Source organism: Microcaecilia unicolor, chromosome 1 (assembly GCF_901765095.1).
Source record: "Microcaecilia unicolor chromosome 1, aMicUni1.1, whole genome shotgun sequence".
In the NCBI taxonomy this organism is placed as follows: domain Eukaryota; kingdom Metazoa; phylum Chordata; class Amphibia; order Gymnophiona; family Siphonopidae; genus Microcaecilia; species Microcaecilia unicolor.
In genome coordinates, this window is record NC_044031.1 from 75,513,914 (window position 1) to 75,530,258 (window position 16,345).

The following is a 16,345-nucleotide window of genomic DNA, read 5'->3' on the forward strand; positions in this document are numbered from 1 at the left end:
CGTCCCTTTTAGGCTTTGGTATTAAAATATTTGGGCTAATTTAGCTGCTTAGGTAACAAGCTTTTATCGACCCAGCTGTTAAAAACTTCCGCTATCGTTGGTTCTATCTCTTCGCCCAGCAGTTTATAACATTCCGCTCTCATACCATCTGGTCCCGGTGCTTTCCCCATTTGGCTGCTAGTAATTGCCCAATGTACTTCATCTACTGTAATGGGGGTGTTCAAATCTGTCTGGTCTTTGTCTCTAAGTACTGGGTGATCCACTCCTTCTAGGTAGGCCTTGGTGCTAAGCCCGAGTCTTCTTCTGCCTTATATAACTTCTGATAGAATTCATGGAAGATCTCTCTAATCTCCTTATCTGTATGACACAGCTTTCCAGCCTATCTTTTAGCGCTGTAACTGTTCTAGAGGCTTGTTTCCGGGCTATCAATCTAGCTAACATCCTCCCACCCTTGCTGCCATATTTGTATAATTGAAACCGAAAATAGTCCTGTGACTTCTTCTCCCTCTCGTGTATAAGGGAGTTCAAGCTCACCTGAGCTGCTATAAGGTCCGCTTTCAATTGTGGTGAGGGCAATTCCCCAAGTTTCTTCCTCAATGTCAGAATTTGTTTTTCTAAACTCAATATTTCTCTGTCCCTCGTCTTTTTAAATTGGCTTACAAAACTGATAATCTCTCCCCTTATCACGGCTTTCGCCGCCTCCCAGTACGTCCCTATGTCCACTACCGAATGTTCATTATAGCTTTTATAGTCTCTCCAAGTCTTCCGTAGATGTTCATGAAACCGTGTGTTCTGTGCTAAATAGCTAGGAAATGTCCATTGTCTATGTTTTCGCACCCTGTCCCCCAAAGTTCAAAGTTGCCCATACCTCTGCATGATCTGATATCGCGTATGGGCCAATCTGTGTGTCTTGTATCTCTGTTATCAGGGTTCGAGACACTAAGAGATAGTCAATCCGTGATTGCGTATTGTGGGCTCTAGACAAATGTGTATAGTCCCTCTCCTGTGGATGAAAAACCCTCCATATGTCCAAAAGATCCAGCAATGAACCTAAATTCGGGGGTCCCCTGGACTTCCACCCATGAGGCTCGGGGGTAGCAAGCGATTTATCCATTTGCGGGTCCCACACCATATTAAAATCTCCTCCCAGGATCATTGGGATAGCCTCCTCTTTTGACAACAGATCAAATATATTCTGTAAATCTATTACCTAGTGATTTGGTGCATAAATGCTGCCCATCAAATTTCCCTCCTACCCAAGGTTACTTTACAGAAGATGTGTCTGCCCTCAGGGGTCTTTGGTAATGTCACTTATTTGTCCAGCTACTCCTTTCCTAAACAATATGGCTACTCCCCCTTCCTCCCTTTGCTGGCGAACTAATGCAATCCCCCACCCAACCATTTCTGCAATTTCATGTGCTCGATGTCTGACAAATGTGTCTCCTGTAATACGAGCTACAATCCGCACCAATTCTCTGTAAGTACGTAATGATCTTTGACTCTTCAATGGTGAACCTATGCCACCCACATTCCATGTTACAATTTTAGTCATCACCTGTATGTCTATGGTCTATATTACACTGTTGTAGTTCTTTAACTCCATGGGGGCGCCACCCCACACATGGCGCCCCCCATTTACTTTGTGGTGCTGAGAGCCATGACCGTTATTATGGCCTGAGTGAAACCCTCACCCTCCCAAAAATCTCCTGAGATACCCACATAGTTTCCCCGCCCCCCAATCCCTCAAACCCTCCCCCCCCCCCACCCTATCCTCCCCCTTCCTCTTCGTCCCTGTTCTTAGGGACTAGTCACTTCTACGCCCCTCCCAGCATTCCGCTATAAGCGTGGGTGACAGGGAAATTTTTTTTTTTTTTCTCCCTTGAAGATTCCATTTCACACTGTGTTCCTCCCTCCTCCAGGACCCTATATCAGATTATACCTTCCTCACCCTTACATTAACCCTTTTATATTACTTACCCGTTCCATACAATTAACCTTCAACATAACTGTATACCATGTAACAAACTTTAACTTTAACATACCGTATTTACAGTCTAGTCTTCATAATTTATGCCGGCATTTTCTTAGTTAGAGTCCCTCTGACGAGAACTATACATCTTTTCCACTTAGCAAAGCTCAGCCACAATCAGCGTCCATATCTGTAGTTGGCCAAGTCCTTCTCTCACCATCATGTAATTATGGCACTTAGCTCCAACTTACATTATTCGCTCAAGTTCACTGCGGTCAATCACATCAGCGAAGAATGTGTCTTAATCATCTTCTTTTGCCCCTTCCTGCCGTTTTCAGCAGCGATCTTTGCTGGCAAGGTCTACGGCCGTTCATGGCTCCTTCAAAACTGTTGTGTTTTGGGGGGGTAAATCACTATCTCCTCTGATATATTAAAGTTAGTTGTATATAGTTTTGCATAATCCATTAGCCGGTTCCACAGGCCTCCCCCCAGTAGACCAGTGCCTTGGACTTTAGAGCTTATAATAAAATCCGTTTCCTTAATTGCAGAGCATATCCATTCCGGTCCACTCTCTTACTAGAGTCATTCATCACCTGTATTTAATATTTGGCGAACATATTGCTGTGCCTCTGTTATCGTTTCACAAATCTTTGTGCCTGACTGGTGAAATATTTTCAATTTGGCTGGATACATCAGCGCGAATTTAATTTTGTGATTTACCAGTGTTGAGCATATCGGCGAGTAGGTTTTCCGTTGCGCCGCCACTGCCACATGAGTAATCTTGAAAGCAAAGAATCCTTTGATTTTTATAATGCAGTCCGTCTCCACTCCGAATCGCTTGCATAATCGCTGCTTTCTGGGCAAAATGAGCACCCGACATATTACAACTCGTGGTCTGTTTTCATTCTGGCGCTTAGGCCCAACCCGATGTGCACGCTCTATTGTCAATGGCCCATGGCGGTAGGCAATTTCAGTTCTTTCACAAGCCAGTCTTCCAGAAGGAACGTATCTCTTTCACTCAGTTCTTCGGTTATCCCCACAAAACGCAGGTTATTGCGACGTGACCGGTTCTCTTAAGTCTTCCAGTTTTTCGGCCTGAGTCTCGACCAACTTTAATAGCTTGGCATAGTTTTGTTCAATAGCTGATACCTGGTCTTCCAATGCTCCTGTTCTCTGTTGGAATCCTGCCACGTCTTTGGGTGAGTTGGGACATGTTGTCTTTTATCCCCTCCAGCTTGTGTTCCAGCCCCTGTAATTTCCTGTCCAATATTCCTTCCAAAGCTGCAGTTACCTCTCCGACTATTTCAGCTGTCATGCGGAGCTAACTGACGAGCCTGGGGGACTCGCTGGGGGCCGCCATGTTGTCTTCCCCGATTCTGCCTCTGTCTCTATCTTTTCTCAAAGTTTTTGCCGCCATCGTCACCTCTAACCTTCAGCCACCACTTCCCAGCAGTGCAATAAGGTGTTATGTATGAAAACGGAATGTTTTCCTTTTGTTTAATGGTTTTAGCCCGGATGAATGCGGGAGGAGGCACGGAGCGAAGTGTTTAGCGTCCGCTCTCGTGCATCGCGTCACGTGACCTCTTAAGCTCTGGAATTTAAGGCTTAGATAAGTTCCTGGAGGAAAAGTCCATAGACTGTTATTCAGATGGAGATGAGGGAAGAAACTGCTTGCACTGGGATTGGTAGTGTGGAATGGTTTCCACTAATTAGGTTTGAGACCTGGATTGTCCATTGCTGGAAGCAAGATACTGGGCTAGTGGGACCATTGGTCTGACCCAGTATGGCTATTATGCTCTTATGTAGCGGGGACAGTGATGGTGAGGTAAATGTGTGATCAGAAATTGATAGGCATAAAGCAGGTCTTAAGTTTCTATAAGGTATCTGAGAAAATGTATTAATGTAGTTAAATAAAAAGATATATTTATTTCTGTGCTTTCAAGTGGACTAACATGGCAGTAATTCTAACTTGCTCAATGTGGTTAAGTGACTACCTTTCCAAATTGCTCCTTATCAAATTGTTCTGACAGTGGGGCTTCTGTAGGCATATGCTTTGGTTCATGAGAGGTAACACACGAGCCCTGATATTTCAGTCCCTGTCAGTTAATTCACCAGAGAGGGCATGAGAAATTGAAAAGAGCAGTATATAGTTAGTAAGGCTCAGGCTTCTTTAGCACATTTGTTTATTGGAAGATGTATGATGAAGTATGAGATAGAGCCCTAGTTCAATACAGGATATTTATGGAGATATAAATTGAGAGCTTATTTTGTTATATATTATTTATCACATACACTTTTTGAAAATTGGGAACAAAAGGTTTGCTCATGGGTGTTGTTGAAATAACATCTGGAGACATTCTATGATAGAGAAACCCATCCACCCTCTAGGTATAAACCTACTTAAAGTGATATAAACCTCTGAGAATAACTCCATTTCACACAAAAATTTGTGATTGAGCACTTTAAATGAGGAGTTTTAGAATTTCTCGGCTCTCTGTTTATATCTTTTTTATTGGCAGAGTCAAGTTAATTGAGAGAACCCTGGTTTGTATTGGTATCTGTAGGCATATATGCAGGGGACTTCATACCCAGGACGCATGGTCAGTTCAGAAAAGAAATTATTGCAGCTCTTTTAGTTCTATGGGTTCTCAAGATTTCCACAATGAATATGCATGAAGTTGATTGCTTGTACGTTTTCCATTCTATGCAACCAGATCTAGGGTCATATTTATTTGGAAATCTTAAAAAACCTGACTGAGTTGTGGCCCTTGAGGGATGTGGTTGCCACCCCTGAGCTAGGAGGAACGGGGAGGTCACTATTAGACTAGGAGACTTATCAGGATATGGAACTGGAATCATTTCTTATGAGGAAACACTATGAACAACATGACTGAGAAGGGAGGAAAAAGCTTTATGGCAGACAAATGTGGTTGCATCTTTGATCACCAAGAGTGGCCTCAGCATCAAGATATAACAAGATTTTCTTCTACTATATTCAATTCGAGAATAATCTTGTCATACATTACATTTATTGGAGTTGGGTCTGAGTACCAACTGCATTACTACTAGTCCTATCTCTGTTCAGCTGATTCAGGCTAGGCTTGCTTCTATGAAGCCACCCATCAAAAACACCCTACAATGTCATGAGACATCAATATTGTTTTAACCCAGCTGCTGAAAACTTCCGTCAAGCTGCTGAATACCTGTACCTGACCCTGCAAGGTCCTACTTTAGTGGTAGTCATTGAGCTCCAGACCTTTGTAGCTCATTTTATTTGATTTATTAATTGATATACTGCTTATACAGCAAAGTTTTAAAGCAGTTTACTAAAAACTACAAGACACAACACAGTACATATATCAAAACATTACAGTATCTTAAAAAAATTGGCAACTAAGGAAAATTAAGAACCAAACTACTCGTAAAAAGGCAGGTCCTTAAGGCTTTATGAAAGCCAATATAATTAGTAGTGTTGCTAATTCAGCTGTTAGGAGAGTTCCACAGAAAAGGTCCCATGTAACACAACATTCTGTCCTGGTGGAAGTTAGTTTAATTGAACTGAGTGAAGGGTAATTGAAGCAAACTTCGCTGTGGAGCGAAGTAAGCATTGATGCACTTGTTTGCAAAGGTCAGAAAGATATTTAGGGGTAACCTATACGAAAAGCCTTATAAACAAGGCACAATGACTTAACCATAATTCTGGTAGTCAGTGTAACTTGACTGAAGTTGGGGAAAATATGACCCAACTCCCCCCCCCCCCCCCCCAACAACACTAGACATGCTTATATTTTGAACTAGTTGAATTCTCTTTAAACTAACCTTGATAAGACCTCGAAAAAGTGAGTTCCAGTAATCCAGTCTGCTGGTCATCACCAGAACATGTATAACCTTTACCAAGTTGGATTTAACAAGAAAAGGTTTTTAACTGACAAATCTGTCTCACATGACAATAAGATGATACCACACTGCCAATATATAAATCAGACCTCAGTGAATGATCAGGTGATATCATCCTGGAGCATAAGTGGTTTACCCTCCGTGTTGGCTTAATGGTCAAAGGTTTGGCTTTGAGAGAGCCACCTGGCTGAAGAATTTTCCACATTTAAAATCAATCATAATGATGAAGCCTATCATCTAGTATGATTAACTTATGGTTGAAATCAGAATTGATATTGAGCTGATCATCCTTCATAAGATGACCATCTTGTATCATCAGCAAGAGATGAAAGTTGAAATTCCACTTTCTGTTAGTCAAGCCGAAGGTGCAAAGTACAAACTGAAGAGCATTGATAAAAGAAGAGATCCTTGAGGTACATCTCTCATGATAATTCTCTTAGATGACATCTGTTGATTCTAACATACAAATTGATCTACCATGTATTATGTTTTTCAACAACTGTGTCCTGTGAATGACATGACAGATTCGTATAGGCTGGAGTGGCTTTGAATGGCAACTCCAGTAGTTGGAACATAAGGACAGAGCTGGTGGACTTCTATGGTCTGTGTCCCAGAACACCAAAGATAGACCATGATCAAATATATAATCTCACATTCATGTTGATTTTAATCTTGATTGATAATGAATGTGACTTGGGCAGATTGGATGGACCATTCAGATCTTTATCTGCCTTCACTTACTATGTTACTATGTAACAGAATGGTTTTGCCACAGACATCCCATGTTCCTTCCAAAGGTAGTGTCGGAGTTCCATCTTAACCAGTCAATTGTTTCTATCAACATTTTTCTCAAAACCTCTTGCCTACAGAAGTGAAGGTGGCACTGCACACTTAGAACAGCAAGAGAGGTTTTGACTGCCTTCCTGGAGTGGACTAAAGCCCCTGTTTCTTTTGACCCCAATAGGATGGAGGCTGCCATTGGCAAACACACTTTTTCAAAACTGATTAGGGGACTGCAGTTTATTATTTATGCCCCTTGTTGGACTGACTCTTGAGGGTAATGTCAGTGCATTCCTGTGTTGCAAGCTCACGAGATCAGCTTCTGTAGAGGAAATTTGCAGACAGTTCACAGATCATCAGTCCATACAGTGGTGGAAATAAGTATTTGATCCCTTGCTGATTTGTAAGTGTGCCCACTGACAAAGACATGAGCAGCCCATAATTGAAGGGTAGGTTATTGGTAACAGTGAGAGATAGCACATCACAAATTAAATCCGGAAAATCACATTGTGGAAAGTATATGAATTTATTTGCATCTGCAGAGGGAAATAAGTATTTGATCCCTCGGCAAACAAGACCTAATACTTGGTGGCAAAACCCTTGTTGGCAAGCACAGCGGTCAGACTTCTTCTGTAGTTGATGATGAGGTTGCACACATGTCAGGAGGAATTTTGGTCCACTCCTCTTTGCAGATCATCTCTAAATCATTAAGAGTTCTGGGCTGTCGCTTGGCAACTCGCAGCTTCAGCTCCCTCCATAAGTTTTCAATGGGATTAAGGTCTGGTGACTGGCTAGGCCACTCCATGACCCTAATGTGCTTCTTCCTGAGCCACTCCTTTGTTGCCTGGCTGTATGTTTTGGGTCATTGTCGGGCTGGAAGACCCAGCCACGACCCATTTTTAAGGCCCTGGCGGAGGGAAGGAGGTTGTCACTCAGAATTGTACGGTACATGGCCCCATCCATTCTCCCATTGATGCGGTGAAGTAGTCCTGTGCCCTTAGCAGAGAAAACACCCCCAAAACATAACATTTCCACCTCCATGCTTGACAGTGGGGACGGTGTTCTTTGGGTCATAGGCAGCATTTCTCTTCCTCCAAACACGGCGAGTTGAGTTCATGCCAAGAGCTCAATTTTTGTCTCATCTGACCACAGCACCTTCTCCCAATCACTCTCGGCATCATCCAGGTGTTCACTGGCAAACTTCAGACGGGCCGTCACATGTGCCTTCCGGAGCAGGGGGACCTTGCGGCACTGCAGGATTGCAATCCGTTATGTCGTAATGTGTTACCAATGGTTTTCGTGGTGACAGTGGTCCCAGCTGCCTTGAGATCATTGACAGTTCCCCCCTTGTAGTTGTAGGCTGATTTCTAACCTTCCTCATGATCAAGGATACCCCACGAGGTGAGATTTTGCGTGGAGCCCCAGATCTTTGTCGATTGACAGTCATTTTGTACTTCTTCCATTTCTTACTATGGCACCAACAGTTGTCTCCTTCTCGCCCAGCGTCTTACTGATGGTTTTTGTAGCCCCTTTCCAGCCTTGTGCAGGTGTATGATCTTGTCCCTGACATCTAGACAGCTCCTTGCTCTTGGCCATTTTGTAGAGGTTAGAGTCTGACTGATTCACTGAGTCTGTGGACAGGTGTCTTTCATACAGGTGACCATTGCCGACAGCTGTTGTCATGCAGGGTAACGAGTTTGATTGGAGCATCTACCTGGTCTGTAGGGGCCAGATCTCTTACTGTTGGTGGGGGATCAAATACTTATTTCCCTCTGCAGAATGCAAATAATTCATGTACTTTCCACAATGTGATTTTCCGGATTTATTTGTGATGTGCTATCTCTTCACTGTTACCAATAACCTACCCTTCAATTATGGGCTGCTCTGTCTTGTCAGTGGGCAAACTTACAAAATCAGCAAGGATCAAATACTTATTTCCACCACTGTACATTCACATCCCACTACTGTTTGGAAAATGACTTCTGATGTGAGATCTAGAATCCAACTCCTACCTCCAGGCCCCTTTTTCCTTCTATTGTATTTTACAATTCTAGTAAAGTACTTATTAACCAACACAGAAGTGGAAAATGCCAAACAGTGTCTGCTGGATAAGGCAAAAGTTTTTGTCCAAAAATACAGAGAAATGCTGACATACAGACCCAAAACAGGCTGTGTTTTGTTACTCCAGCCTTCATCGGGGGTTCTTATTAATTAGCTATTATAAACTTACACTGTAAAGCCAGTGTCGCGCCCCTCACCTGTGGTGCACTTGTTGCGACCCACCCGCTCTCCGGCTCTGCCTCAGTAACGGGGAACGTCGGCCATGCAGGCTGGGCCGACGCTCCCATGTCCCAACCTCTCCTGCCGGCTGACTAATCCGAGTGTCCTTGTCCTGCCTCCCTATCGCCCCGCCTCCGGCTCCGCGAGTTGGTCTGCTCTTCCTGCTCCTTTGGCTGACAGCCTATGAGAAGCCATCCCTGCCAGCTGATACAGCTCTCTCTAATGGTGGGGGCGAGGAGTGCTTCCTTCCAGCTGATCTTACTTCCCCTGATGCCGAGGGCTATTTAAAGGGCAATCTTACTTCAATTCTTTGATTCGGCTTCTAGTTTGGTAGATCTGCTTGTGCTACGGAGAGACTTTGTCTTCTATTGCTTGCTGCCTGACCTGACCTTTGCTTGGAACCCAACTACTCTTTGCTTGCTGCCTGACCTGACCTTTGCTTGGAACCCAACTACTCTTTGCTTGCTGCCTGACCTGACCTTTGCTTGGAACCCAACTACTCTTTGCTTGCTGCCTGACCTGACCTCTGCTTGGAACCCAACTACTCTGTGCTTGCTGCCTGACCTGGCCTCTGCTTGGAACCCGACTACTCTCTGTTTGCTACGTGACCGTACCTCTGTTTGGAACCCGACTACTCTCTGCTTGCTACGTGACCGTACCTCTGTTTGGAACCCGACTACTCTCTGCTTTGCAGCCTGACCTGACCTCTGCTTGGAACCCCTCTCTGCGTGCTGCCTGACCAGACCTCTGCTTGATCCTGATTCTTCTCTGGTGGATGCTTGACCTAACACTAGCTTCTGTCCGAGCCCAGTCTTTCTTTGCCTACTGTCTGCAGAGGTCTGACCCCTGCCGTATCCAGAAGTCCTGCGGGCCGCCTGCACCTGGGGGCTCAACCCTCGGGGAATGGTGGTCTTCTCAGGTGAAGCCTTGGGGTTTGCTCGGCTGCCCAACAGGGTGCAGGCCCAACACCTCATCACTGTGCTTCGTCTGGGCACAAGGGCTCACAAGTGTGACAGCCAGTAGTGTATAAAAATCTCAGTCAAGCAATGAAAACAGTAGAGCCAGTAAACTGCAATCTCTCTGAAGAGATGCGATGAAGGCTGGAGTGCCGAAACATGGCCTGTGTTGGGTCTATGTCAGCATTTCTCTATTTTTGAGCACTAAACCTTTGCCTTATCCAGTGTGTTTGGCGTCTTCCACGTCTGTGTGTTGGCTGTGCTTTTCTGTGGAATATATTTCTTGCCCTTTGGTTGTTTAAGTACTCATTAGCCCTGCTTGTTGTGGACCTTGTTCTTCTCTGTCTTTTGTTAAGGTGGTCTGGTAGCCAGGGATTCCCAAATGAAATACAGTGAAACCTCGGTTTTTGTCGATAATCTGTCCGAAAATAATCGGCGAAAACCGAGGCAGTAAGAAATGTTTTCTTTTACATGAATAAAAAGACAAATGTATAGAATAAATGAACATTTAACATAGCATTTACCTTTCTGAAGACTCTTCTTGGCGTTTGGAAGAGGGAGAGAGAGGTGCAGATATTATGTTTGGAAGGGGGATCCCCCTCCATAAGTACAGTAGGTATCAAGACACTATCTGGGGGGGGGGGGGGGTCACTTCCCTTCCCTTCTTGGTCTTTTGGCACTAGGACCAGCTTCAGAGTCAGTGGACCCATGTCGCACAAGAAAGCTGTCCAAAGAGGTTTGTTTCTGCCACTTCTTTAAGATTTGCCTAAATGGGGCAAGACATTATCATTAAACAAGTTGCAGACAAAGCCTGCAACAGCTTTGTCTGGGTGATTTTTCTCCACAAACACCTGTACTTTACTCCACATGGAGAAGATGTCCTTAATCTCTGAAGAAGGCACATTCTCCCCTGTCTCTTGCTCCTTATCCGAAGCAACTTCTTCATCTGCCGTCTGTTGAACTTCTAGTTGAAGGTCTTGCAGGTCTTCAGTGGTGAGTTCTTCACTGTGGTCATCCACCAACTCTTCCACATCCTCACCACTCACCTCCAAACCCATGGACTTCCCCAAATAAACAATTGACTGCACAACATGTGTAGGGTCATCAGGTAAAGGCTCTAACCCTTCTACATCTCTCTCATGCACACATCCTGGCCATAATTTCTTCCAGCCACAGTTCATCGTCCTTGATGTCACCCCCTGCCAAGCCTTATCTGTGAGGCTAATGCAGTTGAGAATGTTGAAATGGTTTTTCCAGAACTCTCCTAAGGACAATTCTGTATCTGTTGTCTCCTCAAAGCACCTTTGAAACAATGCTTTTGTGTACAGTTTCTTGAAATTGGAAATGACATTCTGGTCCATGGGCTGGATGAGTGGTGTGGTATTAGGGGGCAAACTGAACTGCTCCAACAATGCATCTTCCAAACCTGGAGGATGTGCAGGAGCATTGCCCATTAACGGGAGGCACTTAAGGGGCAAATGATTATCCCAAAGGTATTTTTTCACACTTGGGCCAAACACTTCATTCATCCACTCAATGAAAATTGGCCTCATGACCCATGCTTTCTTGTTTGCCCTCCACATCACACACAATTTACTTTTCACATTGTTTCTGCTAATATTTGTTGGAGCAGTTCAGTTTTATCACTGTGAAATTCTTGCCCCCTAATACCTCTTGGAGTTTCTGAATGGTACACTAGTAAGGGCTTCACTTTACAATCACCACTAGCATTACCATACAGCAAAAGAGTTAGCCTATCTTTCATAGGCTTATGTCCTGGCAGTGCCTTTTCCTCCTGTGTAATGAACGTTCTCTTTGGCATTTTCTTCCAAAACAGGCCAGTTTCATCACAGTTGAAGACTTGTTGGGGGAAGAATCCTCCAGCCTCTACGTAATCTTTGAATTTGGACACAAATTTGTCGGCACCAGACTTGTCCGAACTCGCACCTTCGCCGTGCCTAGTAATACTGTGTTTGCCAGTGCGCCTCTTGAATTTTTCGAACCAGCCTCTGCTGGCCTTAAAATCACTTACTAAACTAGCACTTGTCCCAGGCATGTTCTTAATGAGATCAGCATACAACAGTCTGGCCTTTTCACATATGATGGCCTCGGAAACAGAATCGCCATCTAACTGTTTTTGATTGATCCAAATTAATAATAACTGTTCCACATCTTCAATTGTTTGCGATCTCTGTTTCGTTAGCACATTCATGCCTTTTGCTACTTTTGCTTCCTTTATTGCTTCGTTTTTCGCCACAATTGAACTTATCGTGGATGGTGACTTCCCGTACATGCGGCCGATTTCAGCAATCTTAATGCTGCTCTCGTATTTTTCAATGATTTCCTTCTTCAATTCGATCGTGTTCCTGTCCTTCTTCTTTGAAGGGCTGCTGGGTCTAGAAACTTTTTTTGGTCCCATGATGACGAAATTTCTATCATCAAGCCACAGTCATTTATTATTTGTTACATTTGTATCCCACATTTCCCCCAATTTGCAGGCTCAGTGTGGCTTACATAGTACCATAAAGGCATTCGCCAATTCCGGTATAAACAGTTACACAGTGATGTTTGTAGAATAGGGTTCATGTGGAACAAACATATTAGGGAATCGTACAGAGGAAGAGTTGTTATGGCCATTACGTTCTTTGGTTTTGGTTTGGTAGTGTTGCTGGGTTCAGGTGTTTAAGTAGGGTCGGTATTTATGAAGAGGTACTGAACCAAAAGCAGCAGTGTGGGCAAAACGACAACATTTTAGCCACAGTCATTTAAATTCTTATGTGCAAACTGTTGTCTGAGAGCAGGCAGTGATCACACAGCGAGAAACAACGCAGTGTGGGACAAACGACAAAATTCTTATTTGCAATCTGTTGTCTGAGAGCTGGTAGTGATCACACAACGAGAAACAATGCCCCAGAAGAACGCCGCAGGAGAACACAAAATTAGCAGCGTGTGCACGCCAACGAAATCCGAAGCAACCAACGAAAACTGAGACAAATATTTCGCTAATAAATTTGACGAAAACCGAAAACGACATAATCCGAAGTCAACGAAAACCGAGGTTTCACTGTAATATTTTCATCCTATTTGTTCTTGAAGAAGTTAGTTACCTGTAGAAGGTATTCTTCAAGGGCAGTAGGATGAATATTTTTACATATCTACTCACCTCCCCTAGGAGTTAGAATTTTATCAGCAATACATATTAGACTGAGCTGGTCCCATGGAACAGACAGGAAGACCCACACATGTGTGGTATGACGCTGCTCAAAACTTCTGGAAGATAAGCTGGGTAGCATTCCTGTGCAGGCTTTGTTGTATTATTCCTCCCAAATGTAAGAATATTCATCTTGCTGTTCTTGAACAACTGCTCCAGGTAAGTACCTCTTTCTTTTTTTTTTTATTTGCTATAACACCTTTTGCCATACAAACCAACAAAGCAGTTTACCCATTCCATGATATTTAAAGTGCTGGTTTTGAGTCTATTGTTAGTTATTAATTCTGCTTTCTTTCATGTGAAAATTGCAAATTGAATATGATATGGTTACTGTGCTGGACCTCTACCCATCTGACCACTTATCTGGCCACTTTGATTTCCTGGCTGAATAAATAAAACTTTTAGTAAATAAGCTGTGATATGTTATGCTTTGAGATCAGATACTGCTGTCAAAACAGATGAATACAAAATAAAGTGCATTTTTGTAACTCAGAGTTACATAAAACAAATATTTGATTTATTTGATAATAAATGGTCTAATTTGTATTGTGTTTTTTTGTCTTAAATTGCAGTTCAGAGGATGTTACAGTTAGTCTTAATGCTACAGCTGGAATTGTTACATCATTTGACCTCTCTGAGAGTGCTAATGATCAGACTGTTGAACCAGACTATGAACAAGATGAAGAAAATGTTTATGAAGAAGAGTCAGAAATGTATACTCAAGAATATACTGAAGAACAACAATATGAAGATAATGATGCTGAGTTAACAGAAGACCAGATAGAGTATGTGGATGAACAGGATGGAGAAATAGATAATGATGAAGTGTTAGACCTTGAAATCAATGAACCTTTGGATGAATTTGCAGTAAGTCTATTCTTTTGTATCCTCAAAGATAACAGTGCTCTGCATGCCATGGTTTTGAGGCTGATCTGAAATCTGTCTGTGTCGAAGGGGGGTGAAAATTAGACCCATTATCACTGTCTGCCAGTTCCTTTATCTAGGTTGTGACAAAGTTTATTTGGACAGCTTGTTTGGTGGTAGGTAAGGCTCCTTTGTCATGTTAGAAGGCGGATGAGAATCATGACCTTGAGGATTGTATCCTTATGGAAGAAACAGCTTTGTGTGGTGGGATACACTGCCAATTCTTAGTGGCGCTTAATGCAAAGCTTTTATCTAGGCATTAAGGAAAATCTGATAAAGTCCTTGGAAGGTGAAAAGATTATTGACCTCCTTAAGACTCTAAGTTGCTTGTATTGCAGGGTGATTGATGGCCTGCTCATTCATCTTTTTTGTGAGTGGGATCTGTATTAACACTGAATAAAGAGATTGGATGTTACTTGTTCACAAAATGTCACATACTTAATTTTCTAGCCTTCAAGCAATATGTTAGTTTAGATAGTTTTAATTACCTATAGTATTTAATTACTACTAATCATTATAATATTTTGAATTTGTTACAAATTCTGAAACTAAGAAAGTATACCTATTTGAATTTTTTAAAATTGTGTCATTTGGTTTGCTCAGCAATGTATTTTTAGTATATAAGCTCTTTCAGTTTATGGCCATACTACTATTAACTAAACTGTTCAAGGCTTTATTTCAGAGGGTACTTGCTGGTAATTAATATCAGCATCTTTTCCATCGCCTGCTAAGATTCACCCATGATTCCCAAGTATTAATGAAAGAGCCTAGGACCTGCACATCCTGAACATGCACATAGTACCCCCCCCCCCCCCCCCCCATAGAAGAAGAGTGTCTTCAGCTGATCCCTGCCCAAGGGCTCTGAGCATCTGTATCTGTGTGCAGAAGAATGTGAAGGCACATGTTGAAACCAGTACATGATGCCCCCAGAATTTGGGAGATATGGCCTACACTGAGTGGAAAACAAAATTACTTTTGATTTAATGATTGTGTAGGCATATTTTGAGAATTTATGCAGCATCTCTGCATTGCACAATGTTGGAGGAAATGCATTTCTGTTTCTCTAGTATTGGACTACATGGCGCTTGGAGTTTCCAGTTTAGTTTTGTCTGCATGTTTTTGTTTATAATTTGCTCTTTATAAGCTGAAACATTTTTCAGGCATGTAGTTGTGTAGGAATTTGTAGCAGTCCAGCTTGTTTCCTTTCTCAATAAGAGATGCGTTCTAGGGTCTTATGCAATGTTTGGCAATGCTGCGTTTTCACATACTCTGTGGTTGCGTGCAGTTGTAAGATGGGGCTATTGTGACAGCCCTGCTTGTGAGTACCAGCACACATACAGAAAACAGAACAACATGTATTTATTTATTTTAGTGCATTTCTATTCCACGTTTTCCCACAAGCGCAGGCACAATGTGGCGTACAGTAGCTCAAGAAAAGTTACAATAAATGAAAGGTCGAAACATAGGATGACAAAGTTAGGTAGAATTCACAGAAAAGAAAGGGAAGGAAAACTGACCAACAAGAGCAATTAGGAAAAAGTCCCACTTCAAACTACAACAGGAGAGTCAAATGGTGGTGTTTGTTAATGAATAGGCTTTCATAAATAGTAGCTTCAGTAGTAACTAAAACATAAATTTAAAATTCTTTTATAGAATCTGAGAAATGAGCCAAACCTAGCTAATAGTGTGAACAAATTTGAAAGTACATGATATAACCATGACTCCAAGGCATGTTTCTGATATACCCCATTCTGTCTCTTCTTCCCCCATTGAAGTTATGGGGTAGTGAGAGAGCATGATTGCATCAAAAACAATGTCTATAGTGTCCCACAGATCAATCCGAGACTTCTGGGTTATGTCCTTCTGCTGCCAGCAAGTGGAGATAGAGAACAGTTTGATATATCTGGTCACATGCAGCAGCCTAAACCTCAGTATTTTCTCTATCTAGCAGGTAGAGGGTTAAGCAGCTCTGAATTGATCTGGCTCCTATCACTTCCCAGGGTGGGTGTGTAGCCTAGATCTGGGGTTGAGGTCTCCCTGTGTGGAATTACTCAGGGTACACTCGGTGAGGCCGGGTCCCTCCCCCCCATCCCCCCCCCCCCCCCCACCCCTTTGGCCCATTTGTGCCAGGGTGCTCAGTGTCTTCAGTTCTGCTCTTGCCTCTTAAAAAAATAATTGAGACTGATTACTGCTGAGGTAAGTGCTTAAAAAAAAAAACAAGCAAAGGAGCACTGTAGTGCGCTCGTGGGTAGTGTGGGGCAGGGGGAGGTTCATTTGAATCATCCCTTCCAGGGAACACTATGTCAAACTCACCGGAGGCCATTAAGC

General features: G+C 42.9%; 1 protein-coding gene across 7 annotated transcripts in view; it reads left to right on the plus strand.

The window, feature by feature from the left end:
* The window catches only part of RBM33 (RNA binding motif protein 33), a 453,495-nt gene that overhangs the window by 89,561 nt on the left and 347,589 nt on the right, over positions 1-16,345 (plus strand). For all 7 annotated transcript variants that reach the window (XM_030198521.1, XM_030198536.1, XM_030198551.1 and 4 more), the window contains exon 5: positions 13,666-13,960. In XM_030198521.1, coding sequence (XP_030054381.1) covers positions 13,666-13,960 — 295 coding nt within the window. The remainder of the gene's footprint in view (positions 1-13,665; positions 13,961-16,345) is intronic.